Raw genomic sequence first — 18,392 nt, forward strand, 5'->3', positions numbered from 1 at the left:
GGAAACAGTGGCCTGACACTGAAGAGCCCAAGAGGCACTCACAGAACCGGTAGTGTGTGTGCCTTAATAGTAAAGGGTGAAACTTGATTCTTGAGATCATAAGCTTAGATGATGATCTGTCTAAAGCAGATTATATACGCCGAGTAGTTTTTCGTTGAACCCGCTAAACTCACAGACCCCTGCATGCACACAAGCGATGTAGATGTAAGGATCTTTCCCGCTGTGTCATTGTATTCTGGCAGTGCAGGAAAAAGGAAAAAGGAAAAGGAAAATGGGGAAAAAAAAAAAAAAAAAAAAAAAAAGTGTAGGTCAGGGTATATCAACCCCACAATTTCTGCTAAATGATCCCTCTACCTGGATGCAAACCTGTCCAGTTTGTTATTGCACCTGGAGGCCAGAGATCCACTTTCAGTATCATCCACATATGATACAGATTCTATAAACACATAATCCCCCGGGTGCAGGCACTGCCAGCTGAGGATGTCTGCCCGTTAATTGTTCACATTTCCTCATGCAGAGGTAAAGAGTCAGGAGACTCCTGGGCTAGAGTCCAGAGTCTGGGAGCAGAGAGTTTGAAGCAGGGTGGATATAAATCAAATAAAAAAAACATCTTTGATTTTTATCAAATGTATTTTAATAAAAATGCTTTTGAAGTAAAACTCTACCTAAAATAGTTTTCCATTTAAGATTCATTAATCATTTAGTTTATTCAGCATGAAATGTAGCTTACTTATGTGGCATGAGGCTGTATATTCTGCAATATTTACATTTTTGGTAAACTCATTTTAAGGAATCCAAGCTCTGCAAATTGAGATAACATGCACTACATTGATGCATTCACACAATTTCACAGTAACCATGAAATAAAACAAAGTTCAGGAATATTTTTTTATCCCATTGTTTTGCAAATCTATGTACACACACACAAAAAAAAAAAAAAAAAAACTGAGTGAATCGGTTCAGATATCGCTATTTTGCTAAACGGACAGCTTTTTACTCCAAATAGGAAACCTATTTTCTAAATAGGAAGCAACTGTAGCTGATAACTTAAAAAAACAGCCACTCCCCTATCCCACGATCCAGAGGTGCTTACTCCAGGTCGGTCTCACCCGCCATCTTTGTTCCCTGGCATCTTCACTGTGGGCACCTGGCTGAGACAGCTAGCGGCTTCAAAGCAGGGTGCCCACTGTGCATGCGCTGCACATCGTGAATGGCGGTCAGAACGGAAGTGGGTACCTGCTCCTCAAAAGTCCCAACTGTTTAAGAGAAGCAAGGAAAGAGTCCTTAAAGTGGAGATTCCCCTTGTGTGTGGAGCTCCACTTTTAAAGGGAAGGCACAAGGGTGACCTCATAAGGCGAGCAAGGTGGTGAAAAAAGCACCACCAGAATGATAGGCTTTGAATCTGGTTGCCATAGTCAATTACAGCAGGGTTGACTAAAATTAAAACATTTTCAAAGATATAAAAAAGTTCACATATGCTTATGTATACTTAGCAATATTATAATTTATCTTATCTATGATCACCCATTACATGCTTACCTCCTATTTGTAATTCAGGACACCCAAGTCTTCTCATCTGAATGTTGACCAACTCCATCTCACGGACCAAAGGTACCAGAATAGTTTCACTAGTCCACTGAAACAGAAACACATGGAAACATAGCTAAACATTTAATATCCCATAATAGCGTTAAAAATAAATGCACTCAACAGGCTGATGAGGAGCCGACATACATTACGGAATTTCTCTGTCCACGAATCCATATGCTCCAGCAGCTGGCGATTCATTGTAACTCTTGCCCATATCTAAAAAAAAAAAAAAAAAAAAAAAAAGATGGAGGAGGAAGAGTGAGCATATGAATAGGTTTCTATGATGTAAACTTTGCATATACCACTTTAAATTAAAAACAAAATTACACAGGACCTCTTTTCTGGCATGTTGAGCAAGTATAGTGGATTTTTTTTGTTTGCAAATCGTAAACTCTAAATTGGCCCTGACATTTTTTTCTGTTCGAATGTAATAAAACTAACATATTGATTATATCGCCTCTCTCTCAGGCTCCTGTATTCACAAGTTACTGTAATAAATTGTTAAACACATTTCACTATAAAAGATGCGATATAGATTTACTTCTGAATTTACCTCTTCTGCTGCCTGCTTGGAACCAAGATCTGCTTCATCCTTATGCGCAGAAGGAGCTTGAGATCGGCATGCCAACTGGTACTGGTATTTCCTCAGTGTGTGTGCATAATCACCCATAGAGCGGCTATAATTCCAAAATGTTGGGCTGTTCGAAGGACTATTTGATTCTGGGCTTCCTGTACTCATGTAACAATTTTATAATAAAAAGAGAAAATGTATATAAAGTGTCATTCATAAGAATAGGAAAGTGACAAAACAAAAGAGGTATGATAGTTTGCAAAATAAGGCAGTCTACCAATTATTAAATGTGGTGGTTACATTAGTTTTCGTTTTTTAGGCCTTTTTCCATCTCTTTCACTTGATGTTCTGGGCAGTAACACACCAATTTGTATTGGAGTGCCTAAACTGACAATATTTTATAAGCAGTTACAGCAAACCTTTTCTATTTGGGATAAAGATTTTACATAAATAAAAGCTGACAATTGTAAGCACCCTTAGCAATGCCAAAAGTTTGTTCCAACCCTCAGACTGCTACAGGACAGCTTGTTCTGCTGGAAAAACAAGAGATTACTGGCTGGATGGCCAGGGGAAAATATAAGGAAAGAAAGCTAATGCAGCCATCACATAAGAATATGCAATTTAATAAATAAGTTCACACATCTATAGCTACCCCAGAGAACAAGTAGAAACTGCAAGAAAAAAGCCCAGTCTGAAGAGGTACACTTAACCACTTGTGCTCCCCCTTCATGACTAGGCATTTTTTTGCGATACAGCACTGCGTTGAGAAAGAAAGAAAACCAACATTTCTTCAATGTAGGCCAATATGTATTCAGCTACATATTTTTGTTAAAGTGTCTACAAACTATGGGGATTTTTATGGAATTTTAATACTAATTGTGGCGATGAGCAACTTACAGCGTTACTGCGATACTGCAGTAACGATACTGCAGCTTCCCAGTTCCCTACTGCGCATGCACAATACGGATGGTCCCTGCTGTCTCTGGGATCCATTTCCCAGCAGACAGCGGGGGACCTGCAGGAAGTGGCATAAATATCCGCAGATTCTGCGGATATCTATGCCGGAAGTGGGTGCAAATACCTGTACTATACAGTTTTCTGCACCCCCCTCCCCCCTGAAAGGTGCCAATTGTGGCACCAGAGGGGGGGGGGGGAGGGTTCCAATAAGCGGAAGTTCCACTTTAGGGTGGAGCTCCGCTTTAAGTGACACTTTTTTGGGGACCAGGGATACCAATACAGTGATCAGTACTTCAGTACTAAAATATACATTTCACCCTCCCACAGGACATCAAGGACCTTGATGATGCCCTGTGGGAGGCCGAAACGTTAATGCCGTTTCCAGGAATACTGACGTCCGTTCTGGCCGTTTGGAACACACGCTACCAACGACGGTTTCATACGCTCTGTTCCATACTTAATGCTTGTTATAATCCCTCTTTTTGTAAGTACCCACCTTTTGTTTAAATTAAAAAATTTTTTGATGTACTTCACTATTGGTTCCATTTTTACTTCTGTGTACACTGTCTATCTGGCTCAAACTCTTCATTGAGGAACCCTAGATCTGCTGACCTGGCTTTCCACAGACCATCCTAAAGACATCCATACCAAGCCTAAACTGACCCACCAGACTGAAAAGCTGGGGGGTCACATTGATCTGGTGAGTAGGGACACATAAGGGGGTGCTGTGCACCTGAAGTTTTTCATGCATCTTTTGTTCACTTTGGATTGGAGCACCTCGAGTTACTTGTTTTTGGACTTTGTGTTGGTTCATATTTTTCACTTTTAATTCAGTATGTTTGCAAACACTATTTATGTTTTATGGTTTCCAAGAGACACTATCAGCGCGAGTTTGCATATTTAGTATATATATTTTTCCAGTGTCATTTCTGTCTGCTGCTTCATTCCTCCATCAGCTTGAATCACTTCTGACAGGTTTTCCTGACAAGAATTGAAAAAAGATGACAGGGGAGCGAGCGAGCAGCAGATTGATGGACTCATCTCTGTTCCTGTGTAAAAGGTGTGTGTCCCATCCCCATCCCAATGTCCCATCTTCTGTGAGCTCTGCAGTGTGGCATCTCAGCTTTCTGTCCCCTCTTTTTTGAACACTCAGACAAGCTTTAAAAAATTTTGGACTTTGGATGTAGAAAAGACTGCAGAAAAACAGGTTAAACATGTAGGATTTGTTTCATCTCTGTATCAACCTGAGGCCAGTCACTTTACTGGGTAATATTAAGGGTTTACAACCACTTTAAGCCATGGCTCAGAACACATTTCAGTAAATGCTGGGTGCAGCGTTTTTTACTCGAACAGCAATGACTACACAGGTCACACGAAGCCCAATACTCTTCTGCATCCAGGAACTGTAGTGTCTCAGCTACAATGGCTCAAAAGTGATATGTTCCAGAATAAAAAGGTGGATAAAGCACTTGGACCAGAGATGGCATCCACCCATGGATTCTCAAATTTTTAGGGACTCCTTAATGACTGGAATAGTACCACTGGATTGGCGTAGAGCTAATGTGGTGCCTATATTTAAAAAAAGGGAATAAAGTCTGTACCAACTATAGAACTGGTAGGAAAGAAAGAAAGAAAAAGAAAGAAAAAGAAAGAAAAAGAAAGAAAAAGAAAGAAAAAGAAAGAAAAAGAAAGAAAAAGAAAGAAAAAGAAAGAAAAAGAAAAAAAAAAGAAAAAAAAAAAGAAAGAAAAAGAAAGAAAAAGAAAGAAAAAGAAAAAAAAAAGAAAAAAAAAAGAAAGAAAAAGAAAGAAAAAAGAAAGAAAGAAAAAAGAAAGAAAGAAAAAGAAAGAAAGAAAGAAAGAAAGAAAGAAAGAAAGAAAGAAAGAAAGAAAACCTGTAAAAATCCTTTTCTTGGAGTACATCACGGTCCCGCGCTGGTCGGGACCCCCGTGAGTCCGGTCGCGGGACCCGCGGACTCGATCGCCGCGGGCATACACGCGATCGTCTCACAGGACGGCTGAATGGAGGAAATGCCGTGTAAACAGCATTTCTCCATTCTGCCTAGCAACTAGTGACGCTGATCTCTGCTCCATGTGATTGGAGCAGAGATCAGTGTTCACTAAATGAAAGCCCAACCCCCCCCCACAGTTAGTAACACACCCCTAGGAACACTTAACCCCTACACTGCCACCCACTGGTTAACCCTTTCACTGCCAGTGTCATTTACACAGGAATCACTGCATTTATATAGCAGTGATTACTGTATAAATGACAATGGTCCCAAAAATGTCCGATGGGTCCCCCACAATGTCGCAGTCACAATAAAAATCTCTGATCGCCGCCATTACTAGTAATAAAAAAAAAAAAAATGATTAATAAAAATGCTATAAAACTATCCCTATTTTGTAAACGCTATAACTTTTGCGCAAACCAATCAATAATCGCTTATTGCGATTTTTTTTACCAAAAATATGTAGAAGAATACGTATCGGCCTAAACTGAGGGAAAAAAATGTTTTTTTATATATTTTTGGGGGATATTTATTATAACAAAAAGTAAAAAAATGTGTTTTTTTTCAAAATTGTCGCTCTATTTTTGTTTATAGCGCAAAAAATAAAAACCGCAGAGGTGATCAAATACCACCAAAAGAAAGCTCTATTTGTGGGTAAAAAAGGACGTCAATTTTGTTTGGGAGCCACATCACACAACCGCGCAATTTTCAGTTAAAGCGACGCAGTGCCGAATCGCAAAAAGTGGTCTGGTCTTTGACCAGCAAAATGGTCCGGTTTGAAAGTGGTTAAAGAAACTTAAAAAAAAAAAAAAAAAAACACTCGTTTCCAGGGGTTAGGCAGCGCCATCTTAAGTATTGTTTTCTGAGTCCACAGTGGAGTATATTTCCACCCTTACATTGAGCACTTCCTGTACTGTTAACCAAGCCTCCTTAATCCAACATTTTTATGGCAATCCTGCTTCCCTGTTCATAACCGACTTTTTTTAGTTCATGGTATTTACTTGTGCCGATTATCTAGTGTTTGCATCTTATCAGCTTCAGCTGATAGTCATGCTGTCCAATGCCCAGGTTTACACTGCATGTGATGTCACATGGGATGTAGGAGGAAGCTCTGAGCGATTATGAAGTCTCCTGGGATTTCAGTGGTGTGCCGTAGGAAGTCCTGATAATAGATAGACAAATACACAGTGTGCCGTAAATCACAGGAGACCTGGGCATGCTCAGTGACGTCATTCTAAAGAACAAAAAAGGATTACAATACTAAGTAAGGAGATGGCTACAAGCTGTGTTCATTATGGTATTTTATGCGGATTTACATGAGAGAAAGTTGTGGGGGAGAGTTTAGAACCACTTTAACCGCTTAACAACCAGCCCATAGCTGAATGACGGCTACAGGGCGGTTGTTTAATTCTGGGAGGCAGTCATATGACGTCCTCCCAGAATTTCGCTCGGGCGCGCACTCGAGAGCATCCTGTGGACCCGGCGCATCATGGATCACGGTAAACGGCTGCTCATCGCGGCCGTTTACCACGTGATCGCTCCGTCAAATGACGGAGCGATCACTTGTAAACAAACCGGCGTCATGTTATGACGCCGGTTCCTCCCTCCCCCTCTGTACCGATCGGTACAGCGGAGGGGGAAGAGATCGGTGTCAGCAGCGATGTGGGCTGCATCTGCAGTGCCCACATCGCTGCTCACCGAAAATTAACTCTGCAACACCCTGCCATGCGCTGCAACACCCGCCAATGCAACGCCATACCCTGAGATACCCAGCCATAGACACCACCCCCCCCCCCCCCCGCCTCCCGCCGGTGCTTCTACCGACTCGCCAATACGATCAAAGCCAGAATCTTTTAGGCTTCCCAGCTTAGAGGCAAGATGTGGGGTCTTATTGACCCCATTTCTCACTGTAAAGAGAACCTGTCATGCCATATTCCTATTACAAGGGATGTTTACATTCCTTGTAATAGGAATAAAATTGATCAAAAAATTTATTTGGGTAAAAAAAATGTCAAACTAAAATAAAGTAAAATGAACAATAAAAATTTTTTTTTTTAAAGCGCCCCTGTCCCCATGTGCTCGCATGCAGAAGCGAACGCATACGCAAGTCCCGCCCACATATGAAAACTGTGTTCAAACCACACGCGAGGTATCGCTGCGAACGTTAGAGCGAGAGCAATAATTCTAGCCCTAGACCTCCTCTAACTCAAAACATATAACCAGTAAAAAAAAAATTAAATCATCGCCTTTGGGGATTTTTAAGTAGCGACGTTTGGTGCCATTCCACGAGCGTGTGCAATTTTGAAGAGTGACATGTTAGGTATCCATTTACTCAGCGTAACTTCATCTTTCACATTATGCAAAAAATTGGGCTAACTTTACTGTTTTTTTTTTTTTTTTTTTTTTTTTTTTTAAGCACAAAACTGTTTTATTGTCCCAAAAAAAAAACATTTGAAAAATTGCTGCGCAAATACCATGAGAGATAAAAAGTTGCAACGACCACCATTGTATTCTCCAGGGTGTTTGCTAAAAAAACATATATAATGTTTTGGGGTTCTATGTAATTTTCTAGCAAATGAGGATTTTTACATGTAGGAGAGAAATGTCAGAATTGTCCTGGGTGCTCCAGAACGCCTGATGGCGCTCCCTGCACGTTGGGCCTCTGTATGTGGCTACGCTGTGTAAAAGTCTCACACATGTGGTATCGCCGTACTCGGGAGTAATAGCAGAATGTGTTTTGGGGTATAATTTGTGGTATGCATATGCTGTGTGTGAGAAATAAACTGATGACAATTTTTTTATTTATTTTTTTCACAAAAAGTAAAAAAATCTTGATTTTGCAAAGAATTGTGGGAAAAAAATTACAACTTCAAAAAAACTCATCATGCCTCTTACTAAATAATTTGGAATGTCTTTGCAAAAAGGAGTCATTTGGGGGGTATTTCTACTTTTCTGGCATGTTAGGGTCTCAAGTCTGTAGTAGTATAAATTTTGGCCAAAATTTATGAAGAAAAAAAATTACTAATCTGCTAAATTTTATAACAGAAACAAAAGAAAAATTCATTTTTTTTTTTTTTACAGAATTTTCTGTATTTTTTCTTTTATAGCACAAAGAATAAAAAACCCCAGCGGTGATTAAATACCACCAAAAGAAAGCTCAATTTGTGTGAAAAAAAAAGGACAAAAATTTCATATAGGTCCAGTGTTGCATGACTGAGTAATTGTCATTCAAAATGTGAGAGCACCGAAAGCTGAAAATTGGTCTGGTTATTAAGGGTGTTTAAGTGCCCAGTGGTCAAGTGGTTAAATCCCAAAAGAGGGGAGGGACCTCTGTGTGCCATGATGTACTCCAAGAAAAGGATTTTACAGTCAAGCTGTAATAAAAATCCTATTTTCTTTATCGTACATCATGGGACACAGCGCCTTAATTACTTAATGGGACATCCCATAGCAATGCTAATTGAGGGGGAAGAAGAAAACCCACAGACTGACTGCTGCCTGCAGTACACTGCGCCCAAAAGGTGATATCCTCATACCTCCTTACATCCACCTGATACATTTTTTGTAAATTTATGCACTGCAGACTCAGTTGCGGCCTTACAGACCTGAGCCATGGAGGCCTGGTGACACACTGCCCAAGAAGCACTAACCGCTCTGGTAGAGTGCACCTTAAACTTGAAAAGAGGGATGTTACCCCTTAATTATAAGTTTGAATTATAACTTTCCGAATTCACAAGCGACAGTGGATTTAGACGCTGCCTGTCCCTTCTTAGGACGCTCTGGCAGAATACAAAAGAAACACAGAGAATTTCTCCTGTGCTCTGGCATCTAGTTCCCCAATGTGTGGTGTGACCAGCTTCATATAGTAATGCCTGACGTCTTGCAGCCCTCCTCTGAATAATGGGTATTCATACACTAAAGGAAAAAAGAAAAGGAGGGTGCCCCGACCTAGTGCATTACCACTAGTAAAGCTTTATTCAACTAAAAAAAAACAGCAAAGTGTATACCCACAAACGGCATAATCAATAGATCAAAATCCACTGTTCTGAACATCGACAAGCCAGGACCTGATGTCGAGTGGATCAAATGATACCTCAAGATGGCGGATGCGTTTCAGGGGAGAACCCCTTTCCTTAGAGCCTCAAGGTTGCCCGTTTAAGCTCTGAGGAAAGGGATTCTCCCCTGAAACACGTCAGCCATCTTGAGGTATCGTTTGATTGACTCGACGTCAGGTCCTGTCTTGTTCAGAACAGTGGATTTTGCTCTATTGATTATGCCTTCTATAAATACTAGTTTCTGAGTATACACTTTGCTGTTTAATTGAATAAAGCTTTTCTAGCGGTAATGCACTAGGTCGGTGCGCCCTCCTTTTCTTTTTCCCTTTAGAATACATAAGACATCAGTCTTAAGAATCTGAGCAGTTGTCTTTAAATAGATTCTCACTGCTCTCACATCAAGACAATGTAGTGACTTTTCTTCCCTGGAACATGGTTTTTGCAAAGAAAAAAAAAAAAACCACGATGGCAAAACAATATCTTTGTTCAGGTGAAAACCTGAAACCACGAGACACCACTCTGTCCTCATGAATGATCAAATATGGCCCTTTACAAGAAAGAGCAGCCAATTCCAAAAACCTCCTTGCTGAGGATATACCAAGAATTCCAGCTTCCTTGTCAGAAGGACTAAGGGAATATGCTGTATCGGTTCAAATGGCTGTTTTTGTAACACTCACAAAACTAAAATTCAAGTCACAAGGGCTTAAAGGTGATAAAACTGGTGGAGTAATAGGCATCACCCCTTGTATAACACTAAGAATGTGTGTTTTTTTTTTTTTTAAATTAAAAGGCTGAGACTTGGCCCTTAATAGTACAAGAATTCTGCCTATGATACATCTCCAAGAGTATTCCTTGGATTCACACCAGGAAACATAAGCTTTCCAGACTCTAATGTATAGTTCTGGAAGTTGGTTTCCTTGTATTAAAAAGTAGAGATAACTGACCCAGAAAGCCCACGTTTCCTCAGAATGTGGGTTTCAATAGCTAGGCCATTAAATTTAGCGTTCGTAGAGTAGGATGGAATATCGCCCCCTGTGAGCAGGTCTGGCCTTAGTGGAAGGGACCATGGATCCTCCACTGCCATCTTTACGATTTCTGCATACACCATGACTTTCTGGGCCATGCTGGTGCTGCCAGAATTACCAGTTTACCTTTCCAGCTTGATCCTGCAAAGAAGTCGAGATAGCAATCGAATAGGGGAAAATGCATAGATCAGTGAAAGCTGATACCACAGTATCACCAACGCATCTGTTCTGCATGCAAACGGATCCTTTGTTGTGGACACAAAGTTGACTAACCTTATGTTGAACTGGATGCTAGAAGGTCTACGTCCGGAGTCCCCCATATTTGACAAACAGCAGAGAATGTGTCGGGGTGAAGAAACCATAACTGCTGGGGACTTAAGTAGCTCGCCTGCCAATTCTCTATTCCCGGAACGAAGACTGCCGTTAGAAATATTCCGTGCCTTTCTCCACAAGTTAGAATATGGTTCACCTCTCTCTGCGCGGAGACTCTTGTTGCCCCCTTGGCGACTGATATAGGCCATGGCATTGACGGATTGGATCATGACAGGACAATCCCTTAACCTGGAAGTCCAGGTCTTTAGAGCCAGATGCACTGCCCGAATCTCTAGGATGTTGATGGGCAAGGTTGTTCCGGTTCTTGACCACTGTCCTTGGACAGTTTTCTTAGTACTGCTCCCTAGCCTGAAAGGCTGGCATCTGTCGTTACCACTTTCCAGATGAAAGGTCAGAAGGATTTTCCTTTCAGCAGATTATGGTTAGTAACCACCAATTGAGGCTTTGGGACACTTGCATTGGCAAGTCCAAAGCTTGGATCCTCTTGTTAGGAGATAGAATAATGTTTTTCAAAAGTCTTGAAAGGAAGTGGGCATAAGGAACTGCTTCAAATGAAGCCACCATCCTTTCTAACAACCTCATGCAAAGGCGAATAAAGGGATCTCCTTTTGACCTGACCATCCGCACCAACTCTTATGAAGTTGTTTTTTGCCTGGGCAAGAACACAGTTTATCTGGGCTGTGTATGATCAGACCCAAATACTCCAGTTTTTTTTTTTTTTTTTTTAAGCTGTTTTAAAGGTAGATTTCACTAGGTTGAGAACGCAACCCAGACTTTTCCAGGTAACTGGTTGTGATGCGTACACCTTACTCAGAACATTGTTTGGTCTATTAGCAATAGATTGTCTAGGTATGCAAAGATTGTTTAAGCCCTGTGCCCTTGACCTGGCTAGAGTTGGGGCTAGCACTTTTGTGAACACTCAGGGTTCTGTAGTTGGCCCGAATGGCAAGGCTGTAAACTGAAATTCTGCTGCTGTTCTACTTCGAACTGTAGAAACCTTTGGTGAGCGGGAAATATATGGATGAGCAACTATGCAACCCTGAAGTTTTCCTCCTTGTAGGATAGAAACTACTAATCGACTCCATAGAAAGGAGCAGATCTTCAGGAACTGATTTATATTCTTTTAGATCTAGAATGGATCTGTTGAATTTCTGCGTGGAGCTATACATGTACAGGAAACGCATGAAAAAGGCAGTGAAGGTTTTAAGGAACCTAAGAAAAAAACAAAAAAACAGATCAGCTGACTACCAGCAGTAACTTGAAAAAGGCCACGAATCATCTCTAAGAGATTTGTACCAGCAATTTCTCAGATTGGGAGGCTGAAAAAAGGTTCAACTCCAGTTGTCTCCTCCGCAGAGGAGTAATCGGTTTGCCTTTCTTCCTGATCACCTTAGGGTAACTTCATCCTCTACCCACTGTTCCCTTGATAAGGGATCTAACGCGCTTCCTATCCTTGGATAGCAGATGCAGTTAACGGCGCTAAGGAAAGTACCTTTCCTGCTAGAAATTATTTGGATTTGACCAGATCTTACCCAACGAAAAGGGAATCTAGTCAGCCTTTTTGCAAGATGCTTCGGCTTACAAACTTTTAACCACAGGGTCCTACGCATGCGTTTATCCAAGCGTCTCGCCTTGTGCTTATGCCAAGTCTTTTATGGCATCTATGGCAAAACATAGTTCCCTTGGTAGGCGGAGTTTAAAAAAATTCCAACTTCTTATCCGTTGGATCCTTAAGCATTTATGCATCTTTATTACCACTGTCCTTGGACAGTTTTCTTAGTACTGCTCCCCAGCCTGAAAGACTGGCATCTGTCGTTACCACTTTCCAGATAAAAGGTCAGAAGAATTTTCCTTTCAGCAGATTATGGTTAGTAACCACCAATTGAGGCTTTGGGACACTTGCATTGGCAAGTCCAAAGCTTGGATCGTCTTGTTAGGAGATAGAATAATGTTTTTCAAAAGTCTTGAAAGGAACTGGGCATAGGGAACTGCTTCAAATGAAGCCACCATCACCAAATCACAGCGTCTTCTGCTGGTACTTTGCATCCCTTGTGAATTTTTCCTCCATGATAGAGAGCAGAGAAACTCTTTGGAGGGAAGAAAAAAAAAGCTTATCCGGAAGATCCAATTCAGCATAAATGAGCCCTTCTAAAAATGCATGAAAGGCTGTAAAGGGGTTTTTTTTTTTTTTTTTTTTTTAAAACCAAGGGACTGAACTTTCAGCTGACTCTGTAAGGAGTAGTATAAAAAGTGGAATGAACCAGCTCTGTAAGAGTTCGTACCATCAATCTGTCAGATTGCGAGGTTGTACAAAGTTCATCAACCGTTTCCTCCGCAGAGGAAAATTTGGCTCGTCCTTCCCCGTGATCACTGGAGGGTAATACCTCATCCTGTGCCCACTGTTCCCTTAGAAAAAGGGGTTTGAGGTGGGGAAGGGGGATCTAGCACGCTTCCTATCCTGCAGATGCAGACCCGAAGGGGAGGAGCTGCAATGGACACCAGACTTTTAGAGTCTGCAGTGCTATACAGGGGCTGAATACCTGTCCAGGCTCAACAAGAGGGCAAGTCTGAAAATACAAAAACAGTGGTAGCTGTTACTGTTCCAGGAAAAGGGAATTTATGACAGCTTCTGAAAAAGGCTCCTAGGGTCCAGCCCTCAAAGAGAAGCGTTACAGAGAGAACCTCCTACGCGGGGCCCGCGTACCATCCTGTGGCCGCAGTGGCGTGGATGGATCCGGTTGGAGGTTTTTTAAATCCAGCATGGATCCCTCCTGGAGCTCCTCAGAGCACATCTTCACTTGTGACCAACTGGCGAAAATTGGAAATTTTTTTATACCTTTCCGGTCGCATCTTCATGGCAGAATACACTCTGGGTTTTGACTCCGCCTCCACAATCTGATAGGACCACAAACTATAAGATGACGATACGGCCCCCACCCCAGCATTCTCTGTATATATAAATCACCTCAAAAACGGGTGGGACATTGTATGCTGCTATGAAGATGCGACAGGAAAGGAAAAATTACGGAAAGGCAAGTATACAATTTTCCACTTTCCCGTCGCATCATGGCAGCATACACTCTGGGGAGTAACTCGCAGACTGGGTGGGAGTGCAAGAAAATACATTTATTAACAAGGAACAGAAGAGTTGGCCTGAGTAACAGCCCTTCCAAAATCTACTGTTGAAAGCCGTGCAGAATCGCCCCTATAATGTGATATAAAAAGTGTTTGTGGAAGACCAGGTGGCTGCTTTACAGATAGTCTCCAAGACCCTACAATAGGCTGCCCAAGAAGTTGCCACTGCCCTGGTGGAATGTGCCTTTAAGCCCTCCGGAATCTGTAATTTACTCAATAAATAAGCCTTCTTGATTGCATTAACCAGCCATGAAGCGATTGTACAAGCTGGTGCCGCTTGAACTTTCCTAGGGCCATATGGAAGAATCAAGAGGTTCTCCGATCTCCTGAATGATTCGGTTACTGAGAGATACTTCAGAATGTTGCCCCTGACATCCAGAGGATGAGGATCACCCTGATCTGCGATAAGGGCTGGAAGGTTAATCTCCCGATTAAAATGGAAAATTATGAGGATACCTTCCCTACAAAACGATCTGATGGTTTTAGCACCATCCTGTCCGGGTAGACGACCAGGTAAGGCTCCTTGGTCATCAAGGCTTGCATCTCCGAGACTTTTTTGCTGAAGTAATAGCGATCAGAAAAGAAACTTAACGTCAGGTCCCAAAGGGAGATGTTGTCGAGCGGGAAAAAGGGTTCTTTAGACAGAATTTCCAGGACAACTGAAAGATCCCATGCCAGGAATGAAGGTCTTCTAGGTGGCCTTAGCTTAAAGGGGTTGTAAAGGTAAATGTTTTTTTTTCACCTTAATGCATTCTATGCATTAAGGTGAAAAAACATCTGACAGTGCTGGCCCCCCCCAGCCCCCCGTTTTACTTACCTGACCCCTCGAAGTCCCGCGCTCGTCACCCGACGTCCTTTCCGCCATTGCGCCTGGCCGCTGATTGGCTGGAGTGGATGGATGGAAAGCAGGGCAGCCATTGGCTCGCGCTGCTGTCAATCACATCCACTGATGCGGAGCGCCGGGGGTGGGACCGTGTGATACAGCAAGCGGCTATAGCCGCCGGCTGTATCACGGGAGTGTGCCCGCAGGTGCTTCTCACCATGCGAGGGAGCTCGCATGAACGTGAGAAGCATCTGCGGGAGGAAGCAGAAACAGCCGCGGAGGGACCCCAGAAGAGCAGGTTCGGGGCCACTCTGTGCAAAACGAGCTGCACAGTGGAGGCAAGTATAACATTTTTTTTTTTTTTTTTAAACAACAAATTCTCCTTACAATCCCTTTAAGGCAAGCTTTCTGAAACTGAATGACCAGGGGGTCGTGTGCCCATTTTACCCCGTTCATAGCAGATATGGCTGATACCTGGACCTTCAGGGTACTGGATCGAAGCCCTTTCTCTAGGCCTGACTGCAGGAAATCCAGGATTCTTGGGGCTGTCAGAAGATATGTCCCAACCTTGTTGTTGGGAAAAGGTGGTAAATCTCTCCCAGATCCATCGGTATGTGTTGTTGGTAGTCGGTTTCCGAGCCTGAAGTACGGTTTCCACTACCTTCTGAGAACAGCCCTGTTCTAGGTACCTAGTCCTCTCAGCCTCCAGGCCATCAGATGTAACCTCTCCGGGTACGGATGTAGAAGCTGGCCCTGGGAGAGCAGGTCTGCTGACAGTGGGAGAGGAAGTGGCCGAAAGGGGATCACCGCCACTACTAATGCTGTCGACCTCTTGAGCCTCAGAAGAAACCTCGCTAGCCGAGGTTGAAGTACCAGGGATGTTGAAGGTAGTCTATTCCCTCCACTGAAGGGAAGGGGGTTCTTGATAGGAACCTCTGACATTTTGCGTTTGCTGGAGTAGCTGCTAGGTCTATGTCTGGTGTGCCTGAGTTATGAGCGTAAATGCTTGGCGACTCAGACCACTTGTTATAAAAGTGAACAGAGCCTTCGTGCTACTATTTCAAGGTGAAAAATATATATGAATAAAAAGGAAGGGTAATATACCTCATAGAAAACAGTACATAAATGTGCGAATAAATAAAATGCACTTGACAACTATTTCCAAAAAAACGTGCACGTGTAAATGTGCAATAAAGTGCTAATGTATTGCAGCTGGACCTAATGATATTACACACAATACCAAAGTGACAGCTATAGATATAAAATGGTCCTGCGCAAACCAAAATACTAATAAAAGTGCTACGTGCTTAAAAAAAATAGTAAAGAACAGGCACAAATAACAGTCCTTAAATAAATCCCAGAATATGGCGTCAGATGTGTTCAAGCGGTATTTCAGAGAAACAGCAGGTAAAGGTGCTTCTAAAAAAAAAAAAAAATAAAAACAAACACACGGGAAACTATGGGCTCCCAGAACTCTCACCTCAGATCTTTAACCACTTGCCGCCCGCCCTATTACAAATTGACGGCGGCAAAGTGGTTTCATTATCCTAACCTCACGTCATATGACGTGATTAGGATAATGAGCCGCTGCGCGCCCCCGGGGGCGCGCATCGCGGCGATCGTTGTTGCGGGGTGTCAGTCTGACACCCGGCAACTACGATCTCGGTAAAGAGTCTCCGACGGAGACTCTTTACCATGTGATCAGCCGTGTCCAATCACGGCTGATCACAGTGTAAATGGGAAGAGCCGGTGATCGGCTTTCCCTCACTCGTGTCTGTCAGACGCGAGTAGAGGAGAGCCGATCGGCTGCTCCTCTGACAGGGGGGGGGTCTGTGCTGATCGATTATCAGCACAGCCCCCCCGAGGATGCCCACACTGGACCACCAGGGACACCACTAGACCACCAGGGAAAAGGTAATAAAAATCCATAATCCTCCCTAGACCACCAGGGTGCCAGTCAGCACAATGGGTGCCAATCAGTGCCCATAATGGATGCCAATCAGTGGCCACAATGGGCATCACTGATTGGCATGCATTATTGTTTGGCACTGATTGGGATCCATTACTATAACACCGATGCCGCCTATGAGTGCCCACCTGTGCCGCCTATGAGTGCCCACCTGTGCCGCCTGAGTGCCCACCTGTGCCGCCTGAGTGCCCACCTGTGCCGCCTATGAGTGCCCACCTGTGCCGCCTGAGTGCCCACCTGTGCCGCCTGAGTGCCCACCTGTGCCGCCTATCTATGCCCACCTGTGCCGCCTATCCATGCCCACCTGTGCCGCCTATCCATGCCCACCTGTGCCGCCTATCCATGCCCACCTGTGCCGCCTATCCATGCCCACCTGTGCCGCCTATCCATGCCCACCTGTGCCGCCTATCCATGCCCACCTGTGCCGCCTATCCATGCCCACCTGTGCCGCCTATCCATGCCCACCTGTGCCGCCTATCCGTGCCAGCTATCAGTGCCAATTTGTGCCACCTATCAGTGTCCGTCCGTGTCGCCCATCCGTGTCGCCCATCCGTGTCGCTCATCCGTGTCGCTCATCCGTGCCGCTTCATTGGTGCCACATTGGTGCCCATCAGTGCCACCTTATCAGTGCCCATCAGTGTAGCCCCATCAGTGCCCATCAGTGAAGGAGAAAACGTACTTATTTACAAAGTTTTGAAACTGAAACAAAAAAAAACATTTTTTTTTTCAAAATTTTCGGTATTTTTTTATTTGTAGCGCAAAAAATAAAAACCGTAGAGGTGATCAAATACCACCAAAAGAAAGCTCTATTTGTGGGAAAAAAATGATAAAAATTTCATTTGGGTACAGTGTAGCATGACCGCGCAATTGTCATTCAAAGTGCGACAGCGCTGAAGGCTCAAAATTGGTCTGGGCAGGAAGGTGTTTAAGTGCCCTGTATTGAAGTGGTTAAAAGCAGGCACATCAAGCAAACCAAACAGCCTCCGTTTTATCTTTAACCACCAGGGGATCTTCAGTAATAGCCGACTAGAACATCATAAATATCCATGCTAGGCCACCAGGGGGCCATTCATCCCTATGTTAGCTGGGCCACCACCCCCTGGTGCATCTCGTCAGAATGCAGGAACAAGTCCACCACTGCAAGGATTGTTTGACCTCCTCCAAGATGTAGATTGGTTGGGGCATGGATGAGCCGTCCCATTGATGCAGAAAGGAAGTCTGAAGGGGTCTTGTGTTCCATTGGGCCCACTGGACCATAGGAATGGTCACAGACAGAGTGCCTAGAAGACTGAGACACTCTGGCCGGCAGGGATGTTGCCGAGATTGCTCTTCTCACCCTCTGAATCAGTAGGGAAATCTTGTCCACCGGTAGTTCCACCGTGTTTGCCCGAGTATTCAACTCTGCACCCAGGAAGATCATCCTGTGGGTAGGATGAGCATTGCTTTTTTTCCCAGTTTATCAACCAGCCCAGGCCTTGATAAGTGGCCACTAGAACCTCCCGATGTTGGAGATGAGACTCCTGGCTGCTTGAGAGGAGAAGAATGTTGTCCAGGTAGTGATGGACTCAATCCTTTCTCCCTTAAGGATGCCATCACTGGAAGCAGTACCTTCGTGAAGGTTCTGGGGGTGGTAGAGATCCCGAACGGGAGACATTGAAACTGGAAGTGGCCCTAATTCACCAAGAACCGAAGGAACTTCTGGAAAGCGGCATGGTTCGGACCATGAAGATAGGCGTCCTGAAGATCTATGGAGAGCATCCAATCCCCCAGATTGATGGCTTGGAGGATCGATTGTAAACTCTCCATCTTAAATCTCTCCCACTTGGATGGAACGATTGAGGTTTTTTTTCCAATCTAGAACTGAGCGAAGGTCCCCCGATTTTTTTCTTGACCAGAAATAATGGGGAGTAGAATCCCGTCCCCTT

At 43.5% G+C, this 18,392-nt stretch overlaps 1 protein-coding gene across 1 annotated transcript in view; it reads right to left on the minus strand.

The window, feature by feature from the left end:
- TMEM209 (transmembrane protein 209) overlaps positions 1-18,392 on the minus strand; it is a 70,086-nt gene that overhangs the window by 32,361 nt on the left and 19,333 nt on the right. The window contains exons 7-9 of the mRNA XM_077473023.1: positions 2,144-2,319; positions 1,735-1,806; positions 1,540-1,636 (exon numbers count right to left, since the gene is read on the minus strand). Of these exons, the coding sequence (XP_077329149.1) occupies positions 1,540-1,636; positions 1,735-1,806; positions 2,144-2,319 (345 nt within the window). The remainder of the gene's footprint in view (positions 1-1,539; positions 1,637-1,734; positions 1,807-2,143; positions 2,320-18,392) is intronic.

The sequence above is a fragment of the Lithobates pipiens genome, unplaced genomic scaffold, assembly GCF_037356315.1.
Source record: "Lithobates pipiens isolate NorthernLeopardFrog02 unplaced genomic scaffold, aLitPip1_a1.2 Scaffold_8, whole genome shotgun sequence".
Classification (NCBI taxonomy): domain Eukaryota; kingdom Metazoa; phylum Chordata; class Amphibia; order Anura; family Ranidae; genus Lithobates; species Lithobates pipiens.